At 37.8% G+C, this 26,918-nt stretch overlaps 1 protein-coding gene across 2 annotated transcripts; it reads left to right on the top strand.

The window, feature by feature from the left end:
* Positions 1-1,027: 1,027 nt before the first annotated feature.
* Positions 1,028-26,590, top strand: LOC133736518 (transcriptional activator DEMETER-like). Of its 2 annotated transcripts, none has more exons than XM_062164035.1 (20): positions 1,028-1,699; positions 17,224-18,070; positions 18,676-20,610; positions 20,692-21,054; positions 21,426-21,516; positions 21,615-23,040; positions 23,146-23,225; positions 23,337-23,421; positions 23,514-23,605; positions 23,681-23,749; positions 23,883-23,919; positions 23,999-24,081; positions 24,204-24,647; positions 24,926-24,962; positions 25,053-25,110; positions 25,352-25,491; positions 25,576-25,641; positions 25,780-25,894; positions 25,987-26,025; positions 26,223-26,590. In XM_062164035.1, the coding sequence occupies exons 2-20, from the start codon at positions 17,356-17,358 to the stop codon at positions 26,330-26,332; spliced, it is 5,985 nt and encodes a 1,994-aa protein (XP_062020019.1). In that variant the 5' UTR covers positions 1,028-1,699; positions 17,224-17,355; the 3' UTR covers positions 26,333-26,590. The 2 variants fall into 2 exon arrangements, with proteins under 2 accessions (XP_062020019.1, XP_062020018.1); XM_062164034.1 differs by lacking the exon at positions 1,028-1,699 and adding an exon at positions 16,435-16,590.
* Positions 26,591-26,918: the final 328 nt, after the last annotated feature.

Here is a 26,918-nt window from a genome sequence, read left to right on the forward strand (position 1 = left end):
GGTAATTTCATATTTTCACCTCTCTCTCTCTCTCTCTCTCTCCCCAAAAAAAAAAAAATATTTAGACACCTCTCCCTCCCTCCCCGATATCAAGGTTTGATTTGGACACCCAAATCTAATTTGCTTCTCCTCCTCTTCCTTCTTCTTCCTTCTTCTTCCTCCCTCCCCGATATCAAGGTTTGATTTGGACACCCAAATCTGATTTTCTTCTCCTCCTTCTTCATCTTCCTTCTTCTTCTTCTTCTTCTTCTTCTGCTTCTTCTTCTTCTTCTCCTTCTTCTTCCTTCTTCTTCTTCTTCTTGTTTTTTTTTTCCTTTTGCTTTTTTATCAATCATTGAAGAGACGGATTTGCCCTTACAAATTTGACCATAATCACACTGACTAACGGAGGATGTAACGACATTTACCAATTTTAGGTCGAGATTGCAACTTCATGTACCGTTTTGATTTCTTTGAAAGATAATATACTGATCTTCGGAGTGGGCCATATGTGGTGTACAGTTCTTAAAATTTTCCCTTATGTATTGGTAGCCGTTGTTTTCAGGCAAAACCACATGATTATTAGACCATTAGATTGATCTTATTTTGTTTGGAAGTATACTGGTAAAGAACGAATTTTACCTTTGTACTGTTATTTGAAAGAGAGACTTGTCACCAATGTATGTGTCAAATATAGTTGAACTGCATGTGGCAGCTATGTATGCAAATAAATTGTATAGTGGTTAATCTATAATTGGTTATATCCTTTTTCATAAAAAAAATTCATAGTAACGATTAATTGATTTAATAAAAGTTTTTTAAAATTGGGTCGTTACGTTTTTGTATTAATAAAAATTTATTTATAGATATTAAATAAAAGATTAATTTCAGTTTACTGTTGAGGATTGCGTCCAACATCATGTTAGTCCCTATAATTTCAATTTAATCAGAAACACCCCTAAGCTTTCTAATTTCATGATTTCATTAGTTGTGTCCTAACTTCTTATCCTCCGTCCAAATTGGTCACTAGGCCCATGCTTCGGAGCTAAATTACGCTTGTAACCCCATCTTCTTCTTCCTCTGATTTTGTTGTGCCCAAGGACCATGTCGATCTTCTTCCTCTGATTCTTGTAATCCCTTATTCTTCTTTTCCAATCTTCTAAAACAAATTAGCTTAAGAGAATCTTGAACCTAAACAAAACAAGCTGAACTCACCAGACTGAAAAAACCTTCTCTTCACACTCACTGTTATCAGACTTGTCACTAGCGCTAGATCCCGTTCCATCCAACTTATCCCCAAACCCCTCCAATAAATGGTCATTGCCTCCACTTCTCATCAAAAACCAAAAAGGCCCGAATCCAACTCTTTGCAAAATGGCCACCCTCTTTGTCTTGGTGCTCTCTTTCAACCTCTCCTCCACTTCCCATCAAAAACTCGAAAGGCCCGAATCCAACTCCTCCTAAATTCGCCTCAATTCTTTCTCTATTTCGGCTTTGGCTTCGCCTTCCACAGTTGTCCTCTAATTCAATGAAACAGATGAAACAACACCTCAATCGTCAGTCCCTCAATCTTATCCAGCTATCTATCTCGTCTCCCTCAGTCCTTCCCATCACCACCTTCCCTGTCCTTCGGCTTGGTCTTCGGCCTGGTAGCCACCGCCGCATCACCGTTGAAGGCTGGGCCTGGTAGCTCATATAGATGTAGAAGAAGCTCATAATTGTAAGAAACGGAAACATCTCTTTTCATTTTGATTTAGCATTTACCAAGTTCATATTTTAGTTTCTTGTGTTACCTCGTCTCACCTCTCATCAATTTACAATGATGATCTCACTTCCTATATCCATTTAAGACTCGTTATGTGCTCTTTCGATCCTCTCATATTCAGATTTTACCTCTCTCTGTTCTCTCACTTGTGACTTTCTCACTTCACTTCCCTCCTACCATCATCATCGATATTTTCATTGAAGATAACGGCTTTGATCTTGAAGACATCTACATCGATCACCACACTTCCGTCTCCATCATAATCTTCTTTTTTTGTGTCTTCCCTCAATCCACATAAACCCACTTTGAAAACTCTAAACCTTAAACACAAAGCCGTCACCATTTTATCTCAGAATCTTGAAGAGAAAATTGTCCTGCCACGATGTGTCTCCAAAGCAATATATGGACCTTACATCAACTTATAACCTGCTGATCAACTTTTACCCTAAAGACTACTGAAAGTAGCCTGAAAGCTACTAACCCAAAATACAAAAGATACTTGCCCCAAAGCTATGGACACTAAACTCACAAGGTTACTGACTTCCATCCCAAAAACTACTAAACTCAACCAAAAAAAAAATACTAACCCGAATATCAAAGCTACTTGTCCTAACCAAAAATACCATTAACCACCAATTAAGCTATAGCAGCTTGCTACCTGACTCAGTTAGAACTCCATAGTTCGACCACCATGGGCGTACCTAGGTAGTGTAGTAGACTAGCTAAGAATATCTTTAACAAACTCTCTATTTTGACTCCTTAGCTATTTTAGAGAGCATATTTAGCAGACACTCTATTTTGACTCCTTAGCTATTTTGGAGAACATATATAGCAAACACTCTATTTTGACTCCTTAGCTATTTTGGAGAACATATATAGCTTTTTATCTATTTGAGCAGCTGCATCAGACTTCTAAGTGGCTCTTTATTATAACTTTTAGCTATCTCGCTTCTAAATATAGATAGCCTCATCTGGCTCTCTATAATTTAAAACATTTCTTTTGAGTTATTTTATATAATTTATAAGAATTAAATTTAGTTTAGTTCCTTGAACTTGAAGGCTAAAATCAGTTTGGTCCCACTTTTTTTTAAACCAAATTAGTCATTGCGCTTCCAAATCGCATCAGCCAAGTCCAAACTCCAAATTCTCATCCAAAGTTGGCGTCACATGCTGAGTTTGAGCCGACATGGGGGCCCATTTTTCAACCTTTGACCTTCCATGCAGCAAGAAGATTAAATTCTCAAAATAACCTTTGAGGCTAAATTCATAAATTAAAAATAAATAAATAAATAAAATTGAGCTCTCGAACTCTCTCTGCTCGTACAGAAACCCAAAAGCCCCTCCTCCTTGACCACTTCATCCTCACCGTCCGATTCCACTTGATCTTCTCTTTCCAGCTCCTCTTCAAGTCGTGGTGGGTACTATCGAAGTTGTTCTCGACGTCGGTTGTGGTGGTGCTGAATTGGGCGGCAACGTAGATGACATCAAACTAGAACATTTGGAAAGCAACCAAAAGAAGAGAAACACAGCCACAGTGCAAAGCCACCTCGATCTGGGTCTCGGTAAAAACAAGTGCCAGTTACTTCTACCACCATTAGAAGAAGAACCAAGAAGAGGGTCTCTCTTCAATGGAACCCCACTTTCCAAAGAACTCATCTTTAGCTAACTTCCCATCAATTTCCAATCACCCACATCAAAATCAGAGGCTCTTTATTGAAACCCAGATCAAAAATCCAAACCCAATACAGCAGTGATCTAGGTGATGAATTAGTGTCTGATACCCACTTATCTGAGAGCTTCACGTAGGAAACCCGGCTGTGTGTGACAAGAATCGGACAGTGCACACTCATTGAGATGTTGAAACCCAGAGAGAACCAGATCCTTAACGACAACGGCGAAGAATTCAGAGATGGATAGTTTTGAATAGGATCAAGCTCGTGGTTTGGGTCAATAGGTAGTCCGCCACGGAAGCATTAATTAGTTGATTGTAATTGGGTGTAGTGTGAGATTTTGATTTGGGTGTTTGCTATTTTTTGTGGAGTAGATGGATTTTATGGAGGATCCGAGAGAGCTTTTGAGGACGATAGAGGCGAAATGGATTGGGACGAAGCACACTCTTTTCTACCAGGCATATGCTCTTTACCATGAGAAGACAAGAAATTTGAGGAGGCTGAGAAGATGTACCATATAGACGCAAGGGAGGTCGTTTGAACTAGAAGGGATTGGGCTCTTGGGAGGGGGAGAGGAGAGAGACCCGCGATGGGGAGAGATTGGAATGCTGTGAAGAAGAAGAAGGTTGCTGCTGTAAAGGGAGTTTTGGAGGGGTAGGGTTTTTAAAAGCAGGTGAATTGAGGTTTGATAGGCCTAGCCTAGTTGGGGATTGTAAATTGTACAGTTGAAGCATTGTGGAACTTCACTTGTTTCTTCAAAGTACTCAGCCGAGACAGTAATAGCCGGGTAGAACTAGTGAGCTGCAAAATCCAAGAATTCAAAGTTGCTTTGCTTAAAGGACTCTCCTTTTCCTTATGTGCAGCTCTTCATAAGCTGCAAAATCCAAGAAATTCATCTACTTAACCTATTTTTACTGAGGGTTGTTCTGTTTTCATCGTCGGAATGGAAAGAATGAAGCTTTCATCACCAGCGATTTGCATGAGAAACGGGGATGATGACACACAGAGAGAGCCTAATTTAGGAGAGTATTCTTCCTTCTTTTTTTTTTTTTTTTTTTTTTTGTGAATTTGGGTCCAAAGGTTAGTTTGGAAATTTAGTCTTCTGGGATGGTCAAATGCTGAAAAGTAGGGCCCTATGTCGGATATATCCAACTCAGCACGTGACGTCACATTTGGAGGAAAATTTGAAATTTGGAAGGGGACCAATGTGATTAAAAAAAAAAGGGACCACATTAATTTTCGACTCAAAGTTTGAGTGAGTAAACTGAATTTAATCTAAGGGCTAAATACTGTTTAGCACCCTGTGGTTTGGGTCGAACATCAATTCAGTCCCTCGACTTTCAATTTCATCAAAAACACCCCTACACTAACCATTTCTCGTCCAATTGATCATTCCGTCGTGATTCCGTTATATTCAACCGTTAAGTGCCATGTCAGCATTTCCAACTCAGTAAAAGTGGGTCCCACATGGAAGGAAAATTCCAAAACTAACCCTGACTCCATAGTTTCCAAGCAGACATATTTCTAAAATGGCTAGCCAAAATGACTTTTTAGCTACTTTGGCTAAAATTTGACTCAAAAATGGCTAGAATTGTTGAAGATGCTCTTAGCTATTTTTCCATTTCAGCAGCTGAACCAGACTACTGAGTGACTCTCAATTTTAACTTTTAGTTATTTGGCTCCTAAAATATAGAGAGCGTGATGAGGATCTCTATTATTTTTTTAATTGAAAACATTCCTTTTAAGTTGTTTTGTTTAATATATAAATATATATAAATTATTTTTTATTTATTCAAAAATAATATAAATTCAGAAAAACCTAAGATAGAGATTGCAGGTAAGGCTATGGTTTGTTAACATTTCTCATACATCAACTATTTTTACCACTTTGAGGACTCATTTTACCACTAGAGGACTTATGTGGTAACTAAGAAAATTTACCACTTTAAGGACTCATGTTACCACTTTGAGGACTAATAATACTATTTTGAGAACTCATTTTACCACTTTAAGGAAATTGTATGCATGTCATACGTTAACACATTGTAGAATTACCCATTGCGGAAGTATTTTAAAATTTGCTAGCCAAAATAATTTTTTAGCTCTTTTGGCTAAAATTTGACTAAAAAATAACTTCATGACTGACTTTTATATTGCACAAATCTTATATATATTTTTATTACTTGTAACGTTTTTATCGACCCCTTTACATATTTTTTTTCTCCATGACTTCATGTATATTTTTTAAATTAATACTCCATATTCCAATATATTTAAGCTATAGTTGTATGCCAAGTTAGTCTATCCTCATTCTCATGTTAAATGAGATTTTGAACAAACGAGATAAAGCTGGAGCAAACCTTAGAGTGTTACTCCAACCTTCTCAGCATTTTCATTGCCCTCCTCTGATGGTTAAGAACGTGTATGTCTGCCTTGTTGTTGCACTGGTGATCTTTGACAAGATCATTTGGTGCTGCGGGTGAGGCAGCGATCTCTACTCACCATTATACCGCGGGACGAGTTCCATCTGTGAGGAAGAAAATCGAACATAAGACATTTATGGGAAATAAGTCATCGGTATGGGGACTCAAACAACGACTCTCAATTTCAAAAAATAATTTGAACCATGCTATGGGGTCATGTTGTGATCATTTGAACCATGCTAGCTAGATTTACGTAGTTTCAGTTTTCTCGTTTTGCGATCCATAAGGATCCGATCGTTGGATCGTCGTATAATTTTGTTAAATTGATCCTAGAAGTGTTTTGGAGACCTTGGGAGGTCTCAAAGGAAGTTTTGTCTCGATTGAGGAAATCTTCAGTTTTTGGTTCAAATGCTCAGTTCGAACTATAACCACTTTCGTTTTAATCGTGCACTAAATTGAGACCTTATTTTACTTAGGTGATTGACGGAGTGTGTTTTGTACTTTATCTCGGCTGTAAGAGAAGACACAGTGAGATTTAGAGGTCAGTAAATCTCACGAGGTTCATTTATGAAAGGAGTTACTTTATTATTCGGAATTATTTGATAAATTGTCAAATCGTTTTTGGAAATAAATATTTGTTTTAAATTATATGAACTTGATCGTCTACGGTTCATGGGTAAGTTAAAAATGAAATTTTATTATAAAAATTATTTTTCACGGGTTTTGTATTTGTGAACTATAGTTGGTATTAGTAGCACTCCAGAAGGAGGACTACGTGTATATATATATATATATTTACATGAATCGATCATGCTATTGTTGTGATTTGATGTTCTAAGGAAATAAATGAGTTTTGGGATGTTAATAATTGTTTTATTCACTTGCCATATATGAAAATTATATGTGTCAATTTGTGCTGGGCATTAAGGTGTGAAAACAATATTTTTAAATTGATTTCTATATTGTTTTGAGATTGGAATTGAGTTTTGAAAACAATATTTTGTTGCAGTCAATTATATTGTTTTGTTTTGGTTTTGGATTGTAAAACCGGTTACCGTAAAAAGTACTTTGAGTTGTGGTATAACATTTTGGGTCTTGTGTGACGTCTTTAAATGTTTTGGAGAGAATCTTTTATAGAGATTGGTGTAACATTTTTAGGACTTGTGTGACCTATTTAAATGTTTTGTTCTGAGGGCTAAAAGGCCTGAAGTCCGGAGGTTACAGTGACAACCTCAGTGCAAGTAAATCGGGAACCACGCCTTTGGCCGAGTGAGTGGTTACGATCAGTTAAAGCTCTAGTCTATTTGCAATTGTACTATCCTGTGGGTAACTTTGTGTTATTGCGACTCATGAGTACGCGTTTTTTGAAAGACAGTTTCGAGTGTATTCTTTCTTTTGTTGTCCAAGAGGGACATGGGTTTCACATTTAATTGTGAGTTGTTGTCCTTGGTTGAGTTTTGAAAGGAATCAAGGTGTGAGTTGTTTTCCTTGAGTTGAAAGGGTGATTTCTTGGTTTTAGTGTGAGTTGTTTTGTTGTCTTATTCGATTTCTTGTTTTATTTAATTGTTTCGTTTTAATGTAATTTCCTGAACTAAACTATATGCAGGGATTACTATGATTTCTATTTATTGATTTTAATGTAGTCTCCTGAACTAAACTGTATGCAGGGATTACTATGCTTTTGGATTTTGTGCTTTTTGGTGGTCACCTGAACTAGTTTTCTATGCAGGGATTACTGGTCTTATTTAGTTTAATTTGTGAGTGCTGTTGTAGTTGAGACTCGTAGTGAGTTGAGAAATGTTTTATCATGTCATCATTGTGGTGATAAATGATTCATGCTCAGAGGAAAGGAAGAGTGATTTCTTGGATTTGCTTTTGAGATTTCAAATGATTTGTTTTGTCACAGTGGTGACGTGTGTTTTCCTTAAAAAGAAAAGGATTTTGATTTTTTTTGAAATAATCATCGTGTTGATTTGTTGTCCTTGGGTCGGAAAAGTGTTTTGTGGTTATTTGGGTTTACTCAGATGAGCTTGCAAAAGCTTACCAGGTTTGTTGTTTCAACCTGGTGCACTATTCCATGGTGTAGGGGTTATTGTGCAGGTCAAAGTAACGAGTAACTGTCGTCGAAGCTGAGGCTTAGTTGCTGTCATAGCTTGGATGTAGAAGTACTTTTGGTTCTAGTCTTCCGCTGTGTAGTGAGTGTGGTGGATGTGTTTACTCATTGAATTATTATTCAGTTTAATTTGTAAACTCTTTTGTAATGTAATATTTGACTCTAAACAACGAGTCGGTATTGACATTGTGAGCTCGGTTTGTTTTGTTGCTTATTAGTTTAAATTAAAAAATTTCTGAGTGTGCTTTTGAGTTTGTTAGGTTATCTCGTTTCGGATTCGAATTTCTTTATTTGAAATTTGGGGCGTGACAGTTTGGTATCAGAGCGTGAGGTACATTTTTGGTGATAATCAGTAGTACTCGAGTGATGGCTCGTTTGCAGTGGATCCCCATCAGATACTCTTCGGTTTTGATATAGTCATTGGGTATGTGGGAGTGTTAGGAATCCGGAATCGTCTTGAATGTTAAGTAGTCAGAGCATAGGTCGGCTTTATAAGTAAAGTGTTGAAGCTTAGTGTAGCTTCTTTAAGTTGTAGTCTTTTGAGGAATGGGAACCTCTTGATTGAACTCTGGTTGAGTTGTCGAGGATTGTTTCATGGAAACGATGTCCTTTTGTATGATTGTAGTTGTTTGGTTAGGGTCATGGTGTTTGACCTATGCTTATATCTAATGTTGGTACAAGTATTTAACCGATAGGAGTTGTGCCTTGCTAAGTTGGATCGACAGATGTTTTGGGTGGAAGGTACTTATCAGGGGATAGTTCTCTTGTTTTATAGCGTGGTATATTAGTGGAGCATTTTATTCAGCATATTATTATGTGTTTAAAGTGGCTCCGAGGTATCTATGCAGATCTTGTGTGCGGTTTGAGAATGCTTTGTGGTGACGCTATGTTCACTAGGTGTTGGATCCTCAGAGAGGCTGGGCCAAGGATAGAGGCTGGGCTAGGTGTTAACACATATAACTCGCATATATGGCAAGTCAATAAAACAATTATTAACATCCCAAAACTCATTTATTTCCTTAGAACATCAAATCACAACTATAGCATGATCGATGTCACAAAACATACTAATTCTACCTCACCACGCAACTGCACCAATATATATATTTCACGTAAATATATATATACGTAGTCATCCGCTCAAGAATGCTACTAATACCAACTATAGTTCACAAATACAAAACCCGTGAAAAATCATTTTTATAATAAAACTTCATTTTTAACTTACCCATGAACCGTAGACGATCAAGTTCATATAATTTAAAAAAAAAAATTTATTTCCAAAAACAATTTCACAATTTATCAAATAATTCCGAATAATAAAGTAACTCCATTATTAAATGAACCTCGTGAGATTTACTCACTTCTAAATCCCGCTGCGTCTTCTCTTACAGCTGAAATAAAGCACAGAACACAATCTGTCTATCATCTAAATAAAATAAGGTCTCAACTTAGTACACAATTAAAACGAAAGCGGTTACGGTTCGAACCGAGCCTTTGAATCAAAAACCGAAGATTTAGTCAATCGAGACAAAACTTCCTCCGAGACCTCCCAAGGTCTCCAGACCACTTCTAGGATCAATGTAACAAAATTATAAGACGATCCAACGATCAGATCCTTACGGATAGCAAATTGAGAAAATCTAAACTGCGTAAATCTAACATGCTTCAAATGATCACAACATGACCCCATAATATATCAACATGCTCGTATCGACTAGTAGTTGACAACTATGAAAACGGAACCCCAAAAACTGGCCGGATGCGCCGCCACGTACCGCCGACAGTGGCTGAGCGCGAGCTCCACGCGCCGCCGGCAACCCTCAAATTTGGTTATGAAACCTATGCCAAAATGTTCGCAACGACAAGCCCAACAACTTCTTCAACTAGCACAAAGTCAGAATCTAAACTATTTGGCCTGAATTTACCTCGAAAGAAAAGGAACTGATCGAAACCCTAGAATTTCAACTCTTCTTGTGATGCCCCGGAAATTCGTATTTATTTTCCGAGGATTTTCCGGAATTTAAATTGTGGTTATTGGACAATTTCGTGGCTCGTGGATGGAGCGGAAGTATTTCGGACGAATTTTTATTCAGAAAGTATGACTTTAGGGGGGGCTCAAGGTTGACTTTTGATATGTTGGGTATCTCTGAAAACTTCCTTCACGAAAGTTGTAGAGCGCGTCGATACGAGTTCGTGGACATGCGGAACGCGTCAATCGGAGTTCGTATGTGAAAGTTATGGGCATTTGAAGTTTTGGGAAAGTTCTATAAATAGGAGTTTCCATTTTCAGAAACTTACTATTTACATTTCACATTTACCATTTCCGAAAAAAAATCAGAAATGCTCCGTTCTCTCTCCTCGCCCGCGACTGACCCGACCCGAACCCGGTATTCCGACCCTGTCGGAACTTGCAGCTCCGGTGACCTCTTCCGGTGAAACCAGCCCAGAACGACTCGCCTCCTTGCTCCGGTCGTCTCTGTGGTGGCCTCTGACGGCGATTCTCCTTCGCGGTGGCGCTATAAGGCGACACAGGTTGTGGAAATCGGACCCGACCGGAAATCGTAGCTCCGGCGATGGCACGGCTTCAAGTTTCCTTCCTTGGCTTCGTGGGGGTCGTCTGAGTCGATCTATGGTGTTTTTTTTGATCGGTTTACGTGGAAATTGGTTCAACTCAGTTGGGATTACTGTTCACGGCTTGTGAGGTAGTTTTCGACCCTTTATGCTTGTTTTCTGACTTCGAGCTAGTTATGAAAATCCACAAGCATGCTTAGATGAAGCTTTTTGATGTTGGGAGTTTTGTGAAATAATGAGTTTTGGTTGGCGGCGGTGCGGCTCCGTCTGTGGTGGCGTTCCGACAGTGTTTCGGCCATGTATGGAACGGTTTCTGGTATTATATGTCTTCTACTCGTCGATACGAGCGTTTTGATATATAATATGCAGATTTTGGAGTTCGTATGGATTTGTTATGATTTTCACCGTTTCATATCGGTGAATTTATTCAAATCCTTGAGGATTTACGCATCGGATCGACTTGTGGCTTGGACACATCGATCGTGGAAGTGTTCCGGAGACTTTGGGAGGTCTCGGATGTGGTTTCGCCTCGATTGGCGTCACCTTGGGAATTTTGGTTCGATTTAGGGTTTCGAACGTTATTCCTTGTGATTCGTTAATTGAATCAGAGTTGTGTTTCCTTAGGTACTTGACGAAGTATTCTGTGGACGGCTATTGTGATTGGCTGCTTTGTTCTGTATTGAAGACGCAGCGGGAGTTTCGAGGTGAGTAAATCTCGCGATATGTGTTATGAGCCTAGTTACCGTATTGTCTTGGAGTTATGGGATTAACTGTGACTATAGATGGTATTAGTGGCATTTCTGAGTGGATGACTATGTGTGTGTGTATATATATTATGGGGTATATATATATACATATGTATTCATGTATTAGTGACTTCGTGAAGAATCTTTGTGATGATTGCCATGTGAAGCTTGTGTAGGAATATTTGTGTAATGAATCGTTGAAATCAGTGTGATGAATATTTGTGATGATTGTCATGTGTAGCTTGTGTAGGAATATCTGTGTGATGAATTGATGACATCAGTATGATGAATCTTTGTGATGATTGTCATGTGAAGCTTGTGTAGGAATATCTGTGTGATGAATTGATGACATCAGTATGATGAATCTTTGTGATGATTGTCATGTAAAGATTGTGTAGAAATATCTGTGTAGCTTGTGTAGGAATATCTGTGTGATGAATTGATGACATCAGTATGATGAATCTTTGTGATAATTGTCATGTAAAGATTGTGTAGAAATATTTGTGTAGCTTGCGTAGGAATATCTGTGTGATGAATTGATGACATCAGTATGATGAATCTTTGTGATGATTGTCATGTAAAGATTGTGTAGAAATATCTGTGTAGCTTGTGTAGGGATATTTGTGTGATGATTGCTATCTGTGTGATGACTAGCAATGAATCTATGTGATGATTGCTATCTGTGTGATGACCGACGATATCTGTGTGATGAATATGCGTGATGATCGCTATCTGTGTGATGACCGGCGATATCTGTGTCATGATTAGTTGGATGATCGCTATCTGTGTGATGACTGGCGATATCTGTGTGATGATCAGTAGGATGATGGCTATCTGTGTGATGATCGGTGAAATCTATGTGATGATCAGTGTGATGACAACTCGGTAGCGGAGCTGAATTGTTATTAAGTTAACAATAATCGAGAAGACTGCTGTGATGGTCGGGGTTACCTATAGACGTCAGAGTGTGGGATTACGATGACTACTTTGAATTGTTTTGCTTGTTTTGCTGTGACTTCCTGAACTAAATTGCACGCAGAGGTTACTATGAATTGTTTTGCTTGTTTTGCTGTGACTTCCTGAACTAAATTGCACGCAGGGGTTACTTTGAATTGTTTTGCTTGTTTTGTTGTGACTTCCTGAACTAAATTGCACGCAGGGGTTACTATGAATTGTTTTGCTTGTTTTGCTGTGACTTCCTGAACTAAATTGCACGCAGGGGTTACTATGAATGGTTTTGATTGATCTTTAAGGTCATAGTGATGACGATTGTACTCTGTGTGAGGATAGGAAGGTGATTTATTGCTTTCACCTTTGATGTCATGTTAATGACAAAAGCTCCTAGTGGGGAGGGAATGAGCATGGTTTGGGATTCGCCGTAGGGCGTTAGAATGGCATCAAACATTTCTTGAGGAAGTCTTGTTTGATTGAATTTGTGTAATGGAACGCTAGTTGAGAATCCAAGCATGAGGCTGTAGTCACCAGTTGACTTATGTAGGCGCGATATGGAAGATTATGGAATTGATGGCCGTAGGTGTGAGCTATGTGTATATCGTGTTTAGGTTGAGGTGACTTAAGAAATGTGTTTTGCTTTGTGGTTTTGAGTTTACTCATACGAGCTTCATAAGCTTACCGGGTTTGTTGTGTGGCAACCCGGTGCACTATTCAATGGAATTGTGTAGGGGTTAATCTTGCAGGTCAGGGTAATCGTGGCTGAAGCTGAGGTGGCTTGTTGGCAGCAGAACGGGTAGGAAGCATATTTGGTTGGCTTTGCCATTTTTATGACTTCCGTTGTGTAGAAAACTCTGAGGAGCAGTTACGTTTTATATTGTGTTGACAATTTAATTCGTAAGCTTATGTAACATATGACTCTACGGAGCGGGTCAATATTGACATAGTAGGTTCAGGGCATCAATATGTGTGTAGTTAAAAGGAGAAAAAGTTTCCAGGTATTTTGTATTGATGACTGAACGTTCACGCATGTATAATTATGGGATTATATATATCAATTTTACTGTGTGGAAAATCAGGGGTGTGACACTTCTATTCGACCTCCACACTTCAAGTTGCTTCAAGGATTGGTCAGAATATCATGGGCTTCAAAAGCCCCCAAGAATCGGCGCCGGAGATAGCCGGGAATGTGAGAAATCATGATGGGTCGGAGGTCGCCCCGCCACCCTCTTCTCCGCCTTGCTGCACCTTCTACGACTCAAATCGTGCCACCAAACCACCACAGACTTGAAGAGGAGGAAGAGATGGTTCGAACGCGACTGGTGATGCCTCAATCAGTGGTCGGACGACAAAGATATCGCCGGAAAACTCGGGTTGGCTACGGAGAGAGAGAGAGAGAGAGAGAGAGAGAGAGAGAGAGAGAGAGAGAGAGAGAGAGAGAGAGAGAGAGAGAGAGAGAGAGAGAGAGCTCAGGGTTTCCAAATTTGGAAACCTTGGATTTTTTTTATTTTATTTTCCGATTTTTCTATTTATCTAAAATTGGAAACTTTTTCCGTTGGCCATAACTTTTTCATACGAACTCCAATTTTCACGTTCCACATGTCTACGAACTCGTATCGACGTGCTCTACAACTTTTGTGAAGTTTTAGGAGAAACTCAACAAATAAAAAGTCAACCTTTTGACCCCTCGAAAATGAAACGTTTCGAGTAATTATTCGTCCGAAACACTTTCGCTCTACCCTCGAACCACGAAACCATCCTAACAATCAAATTTATAATTTCTAGAAAATCATTAAAAATTAATAATGAATTTCCGGAGTATTACAACATAGTGGGTAGTTAGGAATACAAAAACAACCAGTTAACAAAATCATGAAAAACGAAAAGAAAATTTTGTTTTTTGATGAGAAAAATAAAAACTTGTTGAAATAGTTAGAACATTGATGATGAAATTGGACTATTATCTAACTCATTCTAAATTAAATAAAAATACAATAAAATTCACTTTGAAATTTGACTGTCACCATTTACATATTAATAGTTTATAATGGTTTATTTAAAAGGATCATTTCTCAAACAGACTTTCTTAATAATTAGGGAGACAAGGACAAATATGTTACTTGTTAGCATAACAATCCCCAAGTTTATTCAAACACTTCGTTTTAAGATAGGAGCATTTGTTCAAATTAAAAAAAAAAAAAAAAACTCTTCTCACCAAATACGCAATAACTTTTTTTTTTTGAAAGGCCAAATACTTAAATGAATCAAAGAAACTTAGACAACTTAAATGAATCAAAGAAACTTAGACAACTTAAATGAATCAAAGAAAAATAAAACACTTTCGACAACTTCAAGGTAATAAAAATTTAGAAGATTCCACACTTAATGATGAACAAACTTCCCAGCCAAATAGAATGGTGATGAAATTTCTCAAGATCGAAAAGAAGACAAGTATACACATAAAAGGTTGAATATAGCTCAAGTTGTGTGGAATTTACTTATTCCAGTACCATTTGATTATTCATTATTCTTTACATAAAACAAAATTATTAACGGCAATCACAGGAAACATTTGCGAATTACAATTCTTATATGTTCTAATGCGACTCCTAATTTGGATGACATAATAACTTTCAGTGCAGTGTGATGTCAATTTTACAGCATTTCTATTGCATCCGTCATATATGGTGAATTATTTATTTATTTATTTTTTTGTAAAACATAAGATACGCATAATGAGATTTACATCTATTTCAATCTTCAAAGACACGGTAAATTTTTTGTTTAGAAATATTTCTTTCTAATATGTAACGAATTCTTTATCATTAACTTTTTGCCATAAAAAAATAAAAAAATTATTGTTGGTTGACGTTATGGCAAGACATTGAGACATGAAAGAACATGAAACTCACGAAGTTCTCGACATAATGAAAATCTGCTTTTTTCTAAACACATAGATTTACATACCGAGATTTATGGCTATTTCAAACTTCAATGACGCAGTCAATTTTTTCTTTCTAATATATAACGAATCCTTTGTCATTAACTTTTCACCGCAAAAAAAGAAAAGAAAAAAATCTTGTTGGTTGGCGCTATGGCAAGACATTGAGACATGGAAGGACACGAAACTCACTTATTTCTCGACATAAATGAAAATTTGCTTTTGTCTTAACACATAGATTTACATACTGAGATTTACGGCCATTTCGAACTTCAAAGATGCGGTCAATTTTTTGTTTAGAAATATTTCTTTCTAATATATAACGAATCATTTGTGATTAACTTTTCGCCGCAGAACAAGAAAAAAATATTGTCGGTTGCCGCTGTATGTGGCAAGACATTGAGACGTTGAAGGGCACGAAACTCACGTTAGTTCTCGTCATAAATGAAAATCTGCTTTTTTTCTTAACACATAGATTTGCATTCCGAGATTTATGGTATTTTAATGTTTACGAATATAGTCAAATCCCGAATTTAAGAGTATTTGTTTTTATATAGAAATAAATCCTCTTTACCGAACTCGTTGAAGTGAATAAATAGTTCGTTAGTTCTCTCAAGCACAACAATTAAAACATTTTGACACCAGTGTGAAGTGAGAGTGCTTCATTCTCAGTTCTCTCAAACCAACAACTGAAACATTTCAACTCTAGTGTAAAGTAACAGTGTGTCATTCTCCATTCTCTCAGATACAACAACTACTGAAACATTTTGACACCAATTGGACGTTACATTGCTTCATTCTCTAATCTCTGTAAACAACTTTATTGCATATCTTATTTATTTTTATTTTTTATGATAGAGTTGTCACATCAACATGAAACAGACTTGAGGGCACAGCTGTTGGTCTTGCATAACTCATATTTATATCTCTCTATCTTTCATTGACCAATATCAGTTTTTATAGCATCTCCTACCTATACCTATGTGTACAAAATCCTAGGTGAGGATGCTCATTAGTGTCACACATGAATGCATGGGAGTTAAAAAAAAAACAAAAAAATAATGGTAAAAATCACAACGGTCATCAGTTATATAGCCATCTCGGGAACAGTGCAACTTTTAATCACTCACACTTCCATTCATGGGACTTTGGTCCTAAATTGAAGAAACAAAACCACTGGAGCAACAGTTTGGAAAGTCATTAAATATGGATGTCCACACTTTTGTAAAACTCAGGAAGCTGCCAAGGACACTTTTGCTGCCTATAATTTATAATTTCTGGTTTCTTAATTTACTGCCTCTGTCTCTTTCTCTTTCTCTCTCCTCTCTCTCTCTCTCTCTCTCTCCTCCATGAAAATTAGCTGACTTTTCCGGCATTGACTGACCCATGAGTCGCCGGGCTCCGACTCCGAGACTCACAGTCAGATCGGTGAGCTGAGCTTTCCATCCACTCGAATACATTTCACTAAAGTTCCAATCTTTTCCATTTAATTCTTGCAGTATTGACCAAACAATGAAGATTCTTCTGTGTCAAGATATTATCTTTTGCGTTCTTGCCATTTAATTCCCACATTAAAAGTCAGTCAATTCATTTCTGAGTTACCTTGTAATACCTCAGCTTTAAATTTTTGGGTTTCTTGTATTTCTGGAAACAAACATAGCTGGTGTTTGTTGTGTAGGAATGTCTGATTGAGCATTATATCGAATGCAGTTTACTATTCTTAAGATTTTTCATTTAATTCATGCAATCCTGACCAAAGCATGAAGATTCTCTGAAGATATTATCTTCTTGGCTCTTAATTTCTGCCATTTAGATCATATTGAAATCAGTTAATTCATAAGTTATACCATTTCCTCAGTTACTTTTTATATCTCTGCTTTAATTTGGCTTTCTATTGCCATTGATGTTTTCCTGTAGAAAAATATAACTGGTCATAGTTGTAGAGAATTGTCTGGTGCAAATGATTTTTCAGCCTTGTATCACATATGGTATCCTAATTTCTTCCTCTTAGAAATAAATTAATTTCATTAATGTGGGTTATTTTTATGCATTGCATTTCAGGTGGAAGTTGTTTTGTTGGAGGGATCCCTTTGTGGATTTTGGTCCGGAGTAGTATTGGACATTTCCGATACAAATTCATGAAATAGGAAAGTCAGAAAGTTGGGTTAGTTTGCCGAGGGGCTGAGCTCAAGTATGAAGTTTGGAGGGGATTTTTCAGTTCCGGTGGATGAGGATTTTCGGTCCATGCCTCCTTGGGTACCGGTAACGCCCCAGAAGCCTCTTCCATTGAAACCTCACCCTATGCTGCTTAACCCCCACGGGAATCACCTACCAGCAGCAAATTGGCAACACGAATTGGGGAATGTACAGTTGGGTGATACTTACAATGGCATGAGCCAAGCTATCAACCCAATTGTCCAGTTTCCTAGAAATGTTGGGTGTTATGGTGTTGATGGAGGTCTGGCTCCGCAGAATGGAATGACAAATCACATTCCAGGTTCATACTCACAGTTGCTTGGCAGTGACAGCTCAAGTTGGAACAATGAATCCTTCACACAACTACTACTTCAGGATAATGCAGCTGCAGTTTACGTTGCCTCTGCAGACAGGAATCTTAGCAGAAATGTTGACATGGCAGCAAATGCACCTCTAACTCCTAAGTTGCATCCTCAAGTGGCCAACCAAAGAAACAATTCAAGTAGTTTCTTGCTGACCAACCGAAATTGCAACAATGGTTCATACCCTTCGAGTGCGGTGATGAGCAGGCGCGCGGTTGTGGATTTCCCTTCTCTGTTTGATAACAGTCAGGGGCATTCCAATGTAGCTAATTGGTTGCTTAACAATGAAAATCACAGCTCAAGTTCAAACCTGTTGAGTAATGGTCACAGCTCACCCCATATAAGCCAGAGTAAGTATTTTAAATCAATTCTGATATTTCTCTTGTTTATGAAGGAAGATTTTCTATGAACCATTGTTAAAAAGAATCATGCATTACAGTTTATGCAGTTATAATTCCAATGATAATGACAATAAGTTAGGAGAGAAACAAAATAGGTTGGAACTTGATACACTGGTACCACTAATCAATTTCACTTTACGGCACATCTATATGTAACATGATAGTAACTCTGTTCGCATTCTAAAATAGGTGAGATTTATTGTTTCCATTTGGCAATTATCATATCCTGTTGATATATCGAAGCAGTTGGCAGAAACTCTTACATTCACCAAATCTCTTAACAAAATCATAATTCATATCATGAGCATTTTGGTCTTTGATGTTATAGGTTAAAGAAAAGATCTAAATGTTGCTTAAATTTTATATTGATTTGTTCAAAGCTTTTTCCCATTTTATATGAAGAATTGATGAAGTTGACCATTCTGTTGGGTTTGGCACATTGCACTTGTAAATGATCTAGAAAACATAAGAGCGGAGCATTATATGAACATATGATTTCAGCAATTGTATTCATTGTTAACACTACTACACAAAAAAATTGCTTTTATTCACAGATGTTTTCCCCATGCCCTTGCGACCGAGCTATGATCTAAACTTAAACTCCTCACCGAGAACAGAAGCCGATACTACATTTGTTCCCAGCCAACTCCAATTCACACCATATAGGGCCAATCGCATGGAGAACAACCATCTTTCGGCAATACAAACATCCTTGACAGGTGAAAGCTCTAGCAAGGAAAACTACAAGCAGGTGGACTTTTTCACGTCTACAGGAGATGTAGCAATTCAGAAACATGGTGGAGAACTCTTGCAGAATATCGTGGAGTCAGCTTCTGCAACCATTTCTACACCATACAAGGAAAATAAAGATTCTGACCATGAAAGTGACAGAGGTATTGATCTAAACCAGACAGCCCAGCACAAAAGCTCTAGCAAGGAAAACGACAAGCAGGTGGACTTTTTCACGTCTACAGGAGATGTAGCAATTCAGAAACATGGTGGAGAACTCTTGCAGAATATCGTGGAGTCAGCTTCTGCAACCATTTCTACACCATACAAGGAAAATAAAGGTTCTGACCATGAAAGTGACAGAGGTATTGATCTAAACCAGACAGCCCAGCACAAAACACCCAAGAGAAGGAAGCACAGGCCAAAAGTAATCATAGAAGGCAAACCCAAAAGGACTCCAAAGTCTGCAACTGCAAAGAATGCAGAGCCTAAGGAGTCCCGAACAGGAAAGAGGAAATACGTTAGAAAGAATATCCAAAAGGAATCCTCAAGTCAACTGGTAGATGGTACAAGCGAAGCAACATACCATAATGCTGGAATAGTTGCAAAATCATGCAGGAGGGTTCTAGACTTTGATTTGGAAATGACCACAGTTGAAAAGCAGGGCAAAACTGCTAGAAATAATCAGTCTAAAATGAAGTCTGCTAAGCTGATTGACCTAGAAAATGAAGTGATGGTAGAAAACCAGAGACTGGAAACTATGAGTCACCCTAGCCCTTCAATGAGTCATTTGCCAAGTAACTATATAATTCTTCCAGAAGGACAAGAATCTGCAGTGCCTCATGCTTCAAGAGGAGACACACAGATAAACAATTTGCATGTCACAAAAAGACATGCAGATAGTCGATATGAATACGCTCCCATGCTGCAACATGGCCAGGCTGAAGGAGAAGGCAAACATGCCGTGCGAGCAAAGACTGATGGTGAAAACCATGAGAAGACTAAAGAAAGTGTTTATCAGGGTGCCTATCAATCAGCACTAAAAGCTCTGTCCCCTGCTAATGAAGGAAGGGGATCCAAGAGGGAATATTGTCATAATATTCAGCAGACACATCTTTGTTCCAATAATCTGTCTAGTTCACTGTTGTGCCAGGAGACATTTGAATTGGATGGCCATCAGGAAAGTAGCTGCACTATCAGCAAAGCAAGCCATAAAAAGCAGAAAGTTGACAATAGATACTTGTCCATCCACGACATGCCGTTTAAAGTTACAGCAGTTGAGGAGGGTCTTGGAAGAGTTGAAAGAAAAAGGGCAAATGATGCCAACTCCAATGGATTTGCAGCAGCACTAAACCATACAATATTGAATTCTTACATTGGAAGTAACAGAATGAAAGAGAGAGAAAACAATGGGGTCAACAAGTGTACCAGTGACAGGTTCATTGATTCTATAGCTTCTGAGCATGATTCGCCAAAGCAGCAGATGCCATTCAAATCGAATTCTTGCAAAGAAATCACTCAAGTTCTTAGCTTCTCTACCAATTCCACAATGGAAACATGTAAGCAGCTTGTCTCGTCAACTCCCAGAAAATCCTCTCGACGAGGTAAGAGGCAGGAATTGCAAACTCAGGAACCTAAGTCAGCAACGAAGCAGGCTGTGGTATCCACTGTATTGGAATCTGCTTTATCAAGTACAGATAAAATGCAGCCAGAACAGGATTTCTTGTATGATCATCAACAGTCTTCTGCAAAAACATTAGGTACTTTCCACCTAAAGAAACCTATAAATTTGGATTCAAACTCATTAAATTCATTTAACATACCTCTTGATTTTGATGCAGGGCTTCCGCTAAGAACAATATATCCTTCAATTATGGATGACATCATACATCGATTTAGTGTTCTGAGCATCAATGGGAGCTGCAATGAATTTCAGGAGCAAGAGCAAAATGCACTTGTTCCATACAAAGGAGATGGTGCAGTTGTTCCCTATGAAGGGTCTGAATATATTAAGAAACGTAAGCCACGGCCTAAAGTGGAGCTTGACTCAGAAACAAATAGGATTTGGAACCTTCTGATGGGGAAGGAAGGAAGTGAAGGCACTGAAGGACCTGACAAGCAAAAGGAGAAGTATTGGGAAGAGGAAAGAAAGGTTTTCCAAGGTCGAGTCGACTCATTCATTGCACGCATGCACCTTGTTCAAGGTACAATACCTTCTATATTTGTCTTAAAATTAGATAATCATCAATTACCAGGTTGCATGTGTTATAACAGTAATTTCAACATGGCCATCTACACTTCTGATACCTCATTAAATACTTTAATCGGAAAGTCTTATAAAATAAAGAAGCACTAGACTGGAAGTGACAGTTATGATGCCCGTCATGTACTGCTAGTGATGGTAACTTAACTGAAGACAAGATTTGTAATTATCTTGAATAAATATCAAATACAATTACCTTTGCTACTCATGTATTGGAAAAACTTAAATTTGTTCTTGTTTTCTTCAGTTATTGGATAGTCTATTATTTAATGACATGCAAATAAATTACTAATCCAATATTACTTCATGCAGGGGACAGACGTTTTTCACGGTGGAAAGGATCAGTTGTTGACTCAGTGATTGGAGTTTTCCTTACTCAAAATGTTTCAGACCATCTATCAAGGTATATTCATAACTTTAGCATGATTTTACTACCAGATTTTTCTCTTAAGTGAGGTTCTGAGGTGAACCATATGTTTCTGTTCCTTTCTCTTTTTGCAGCTCTGCCTTCATGTCTTTGGCAGCAAGATTTCCGCCAAAGTTAATGAGCAATCACCAAACACAAGACAAGGTTGGGACAGACATACTGGTTAAAGAACCAGAAGTATGCATTCCAATCCCAGATGATGCTACCAAATGGCCTGAAGAAAGAACAAGTCAACCAATCTATGACCCAATCTCTATGGCACCCTATGAATCTCCAGAACATCAGAGAGACAGTGAGACTTCCAGGACAGGAAAGAACTTAATGGAGGCACATAGTCAATGTTTGGAGGAAGAATTTGTATCATCTCAAGATTCTTTTGGCTCCTCGGTCACTCAAGGAACTGCAGGAATTAGATCATACTTGGTCTCCAATTCAGAAGCAGAAGATCCTACCGCTTGGCGCCAACCCAACAAGGTTAGCTCTAATTCAGCTTACCCACCGATGGAGAAAGATATCGTATTTCAAGACTTTTACCATGAAGTACAAGGAAGTCCACTATTAGATGATGGATCCAGGCAGAGGCTTAAACAATGGGAGGAGCTAAAGACAAGATCAGACAGAATAGATGATTTCAGTGGCACTTGTTCAGTCACAAATCCAATCAATCTTGACAATCGAAAAATGCGACCATCAATTGCTCCTTCCAGCAGCAATCATTTACAGATGTACCTAAGTTCTGGAGAACCAGAGCCATTTGGATTGGAAAGTTTCAGTGAAGAAAGCATATCTTCTTGTTGGCCTTCAACTGCTTCCAAGGTCAATGTGCAAAAAGATGACTATTTCAAGAGCTTCAGAAATAAGGAATTGTCAGGAACTGTTGTTAGTTCATCTGTCGAACAAAATACTTTGTGGAGCTCTCAAGAACCTGCCACAAAGGATCCATATGGTGCTCTCAGACAGCACTCAAGTGACCAGCAAAATTATTGTCAGCCAAGACCCAGCAATGGATATTATCAACCTTCCTGCGAAAGTCATCAACATGAGGGGAACCAAACCTTCCAATTAGAGAAAAATTCATTCATAGAGCCTGTAAAACATAGTGAACAACTTCCAGGAAAGAAGAATGATGGCATGCAGCAAGTCCCAAATGTCAATCAGCTGAATAAGAAATCTTCAAATGCCGGAGATAGTATCTCTACAGTGAACAATGGATCGGTTAATTCAAATACAAAGGAGCAATCTTCCCATGAACGGTCACAGAATGAGATTGTTACTAATATTTCAAAAGGAAGGAAGAAAAAGTCAGAAAGTGACAAAAAGAACGCAGTTGACTGGGATAATTTAAGAACGCAGGTGCTGGCCGATGGTAGGAAAAAGGAAAGAAACAAAGATGCAATGGACTCGCTTGACTATGAAGCACTTATAAATGCTAATGTTAAAGAGATTTCTAATGCAATCAGGGAGCGAGGGATGAACAACATGCTAGCTGAGCGAATTCAGGTTTTCCCCTTCTCTTATTGTCTAGTTTAACAGCCTTGTTGACCATCGTGAGTCAGTGGATAGGTTAAGACATCTTTCACACTAACGGCTGCAAATTGTTTGCAGGACTTCCTAAATCGAGTGGTTAAAGACCATGGAAGCATCGATTTGGAATGGTTGAGAGATGTGCCCCCTGATAAATCAAAGTAAGCCAAGCCAAGCCATTCCATATAATTCATTTTCTTCTAAGATATTACTATTGCCCCCTTAAACTGAAATGCATGGACTTAGTAATTTTTAAAATGATTCTTTTGCAGGGATTATCTATTAAGTATTCGAGGTTTGGGCTTGAAAAGTGTGGAATGTGTTCGTCTTTTGACACTTCACCATCTTGCTTTCCCGGTAAAGTTTACATGTCTAATTACTGATTTTGAAAGAGGTGGAGAACATCTTACAGTCAATGATTTTTTTTGTTTCTCATTTTGTACATAAAGGTTGATACAAATGTTGGAAGAATAGCAGTACGACTTGGATGGGTCCCCCTCCAACCATTACCTGAATCACTCCAGCTCCATCTCCTAGAACTGTAAGATATAGTGTTTGATAAAGTGAATGCTTAAATGTTCCGGTATTTGCAAATGCTAATTATATTCTTCTGCAGGTACCCGATGCTGGAGTCAATTCAAAAGTATCTCTGGCCAAGATTATGCAAACTTGATCAATTAACCCTGTAATCTCATAGCTCCCTGAAGCTATTCATGCAATTCGAGAACCTATTTTTACTTGCAGAATTCATATTGATTTTTTTTTTTTTTCAATTTCAATTACATATGCTTTTACTAATTGATACTTTTGTACTACAGGTATGAGTTACACTACCAGATGATTACATTTGGAAAGGTATGCATGCTGTTTCATTTGTGACAAACATGACCTGTAATTATTATATATATTTTGTCTCACATTGATTTGTTCTCAGGTTTTCTGCACAAAAAGTAAACCAAATTGCAACGCATGTCCAATGAGAGGCGAGTGCAGACACTTCGCAAGTGCTTTTGCAAGGTTCGCACTAATCTCTGAAAAGTACACATATACATGGAACAGGACTTAAAATAATAATAATAATAATTTAAAAAAAAAAAGAGAGATTATTAAAGAACTAATACCAAACCTGTCTGGTGCAGTGCTCGACTTGCCCTGCCGGGGCCAGAGGAGAAGAGTATTGTAAGTTCAAATACTGCAGCTGTAGCTGAGAAGAATCCTGCTGGAGCTGGCAATATAATGTCACTACCTCCACCTGAAAACTACTCGCTTCAGAAAGTAGGTTCTTATAGAAGTGAACCAATCATAGAAGAACCAGCGACACCAGAGCAAGAATTCACTAATCTATCACAAAGTGACATTGAAGACTTGTTCAATGAGGAATATGAGGAGGATCCTGATGAGATTCCTACCATCAATGTCAGCATGGAACAGTTCACAGACACATTACAAAACTATATGCAAAAAAACATGGATCTCCAAGAAGGTGACATGTCCAAGGCTTTAGTTGCCTTGAATCCAGAAGCTGCTTCTCTGCCTATTCCCAAGCTCAAGAATGTCAGTCGACTACGAACAGAGCACCAAGTGTAAGTGCATGTCTTTCCCTAGTTACAAACCACATATGCTTTAGAGAATAAACTAATATGAAATCAGCTAGACAAGAGCCAATTTATAGTGAGAACAAAAGCCAATCTAGAGAATAGTCGATGTCTAAATATTGTATTTGCCTTGGGAGATTTCACTGAACCCTATGGCAAGGAGCCAACAAATATCATTTTCGACATCCATATGGAAATGCAAACATATGAACATAGACATAAATTCTCTCTGACACACTTATCCATCTGTTCCTGATATATTGCAGGTATGAACTACCAGATTCACATCCACTTTTGGAAGGGGTAAGCCATAATTTTAAAGTTTATATATGAATATGTAGTGACCTACTTGAAACATAATTATGCTGAGTTGAGCGCTATTTTACTTTACAGATGGACAGACGGGAACCAGATGATCCAAGCCCATACCTTCTTGCAATATGGACGCCAGGTAAGCTCGGAAGAGAATATTCCTGAAAATGTCTAACTAATTTTAAAATTCCAAATAATCCCAGAAAGTTTGCATTCTGATTACAGATGAAATTGCTCATCTAATTGTAGAGCTCGCAAAACACAGGGCACATAGACAACTAACATGCAGATTTGAAATCATGCAATTTCCTACTAGATATGAAGTGTGGTATTATGCACATTGGTAACTGATAAGATTTATTCTGCACAATATATAATAGGTGAAACTGCAAATTCATTTCAACCACCAGAAAGCAGGTGTGGCTCCCAAGATGGAACCAGTTTGTGCAATGAGAAGACATGCTTTTCATGCAACAGTATAAGAGAAGAAAAGTCGCAGATAGTCAGAGGGACAATTTTGGTGAGGAAATCAATTTTGATGATATGTAACAGTAAGATAGACTGCTTTGCAGTTCTTTACTCAAATTAACTCAATCTGTCGCAGATTCCTTGTAGAACAGCAATGAGAGGGAGCTTTCCACTCAATGGCACATACTTTCAGGTTAATGAGGCAAGTCTTTTTCAAACTTATGTTTCTCTACTCTGCACATTTTTGATTAACTAATAGCAGTATTAAGAGTACATTTTGCAGGCTAGATTTACCATATACCGTGCACTCATAGCTATTAACTACTTCATCACCATGCAGATGTTTGCAGATCATGCTTCTAGTGTCAACCCAATTGATGTTCCAAGGGGATGGATATGGGATTTACCAAGACGACCTGTGTACTTTGGAACTTCTGTAACATCAATATTCAGAGGTAACGGAAAATCAAGATTATAAGCATTTACTACATAACAACTCAGTTAACGATGTAAAGGTTACTTACAATGAATTACTTGTGTGTAATAGGTCTATCAACAGAGGGGATCCAGTACTGCTTTTGGAGAGGTATGTGATACTAACTTGAATTCTGCATATTAGTTTATCTGCTTGAGAACAACTCTTTAGGCGCAAAGTATAGAACTAGAAAGATCACACAAGACCATGAATTTAACTTCCAACACAAACTAAATAGTATTTGGCAATTACAATTAATCTTCTACTCAACATGCGCAATTGTTTACTTGTGATTGATTGATTTGCAGGATATGTTTGTGTAAGGGGCTTTGACAGAAGTACAAGAGCGCCAAAACCCTTAATCACAAGATTGCACTTTCCTCAAAGCAAGATGACGAAGGCCAAAAATGAAGAGTGAGGACCATGGTGCAGAGAAGATTTTCTTCAGGATATCAGATCACTGACTTTATGAAAAGAAGAACAATGACTAACAAATTCTAGCATATTCAATTATTCTTCCTCTAGCATGAGAGGCATTCATTATACCGTAGGAAGGTAGCAGAAAGCAAATTCAGATATAAAAGTTGAGATCTCATGAAAAATTGTTGTAAAGAAATAATCCCCATTATTATTGTTTCAATAAATGCTCAAAAGAGAGCAATTCTTCGATTATCAATTTCACTCCCTGTCAAGAATAATAATTAGAATATACTTCATTGGTCAATCAACAGAAAAATTACATAAATTACGTACATGAATGTGACAATAAAAGATAAAAAAAAATATCCTAATAAAAGCCACAAGGATGAATCTGTTGGAGAACTAAACCAAATTAGCACTCTTGAGTTTCTCCCGAATAAGTTTATCGATTATGATGTTTTGATTTATAAGTTTGATCAGTTATTACTGTAGTACTGTTATGATTTTCTAACTTTAAATAGTCAGAGGGGGCGTTGCTCCTTTACTGTCAGAATAATGTAGAAGAGAGAGCGTCATGTTCTAAA

This window comes from Rosa rugosa, chromosome 3 (assembly GCF_958449725.1).
Source record: "Rosa rugosa chromosome 3, drRosRugo1.1, whole genome shotgun sequence".
Taxonomy (NCBI): Eukaryota; Viridiplantae; Streptophyta; class Magnoliopsida; order Rosales; family Rosaceae; genus Rosa; species Rosa rugosa.

Coding starts and splice junctions, on each gene's coding strand:
- LOC133736518 (XM_062164035.1), top strand. CDS start 17,356: ATGAAGTTTGGAGGGGATTTTTCAGTTCCGGTGGATGAGGATTTTCGG. Junction 23,920..23,998: donor AGATGATTACATTTGGAAAG/GTATGCATGCTG, acceptor ATTTGTTCTCAG/GTTTTCTGCACAAAAAGTAA. Junction 24,963..25,052: donor CACATCCACTTTTGGAAGGG/GTAAGCCATAAT, acceptor TTTACTTTACAG/ATGGACAGACGGGAACCAGA.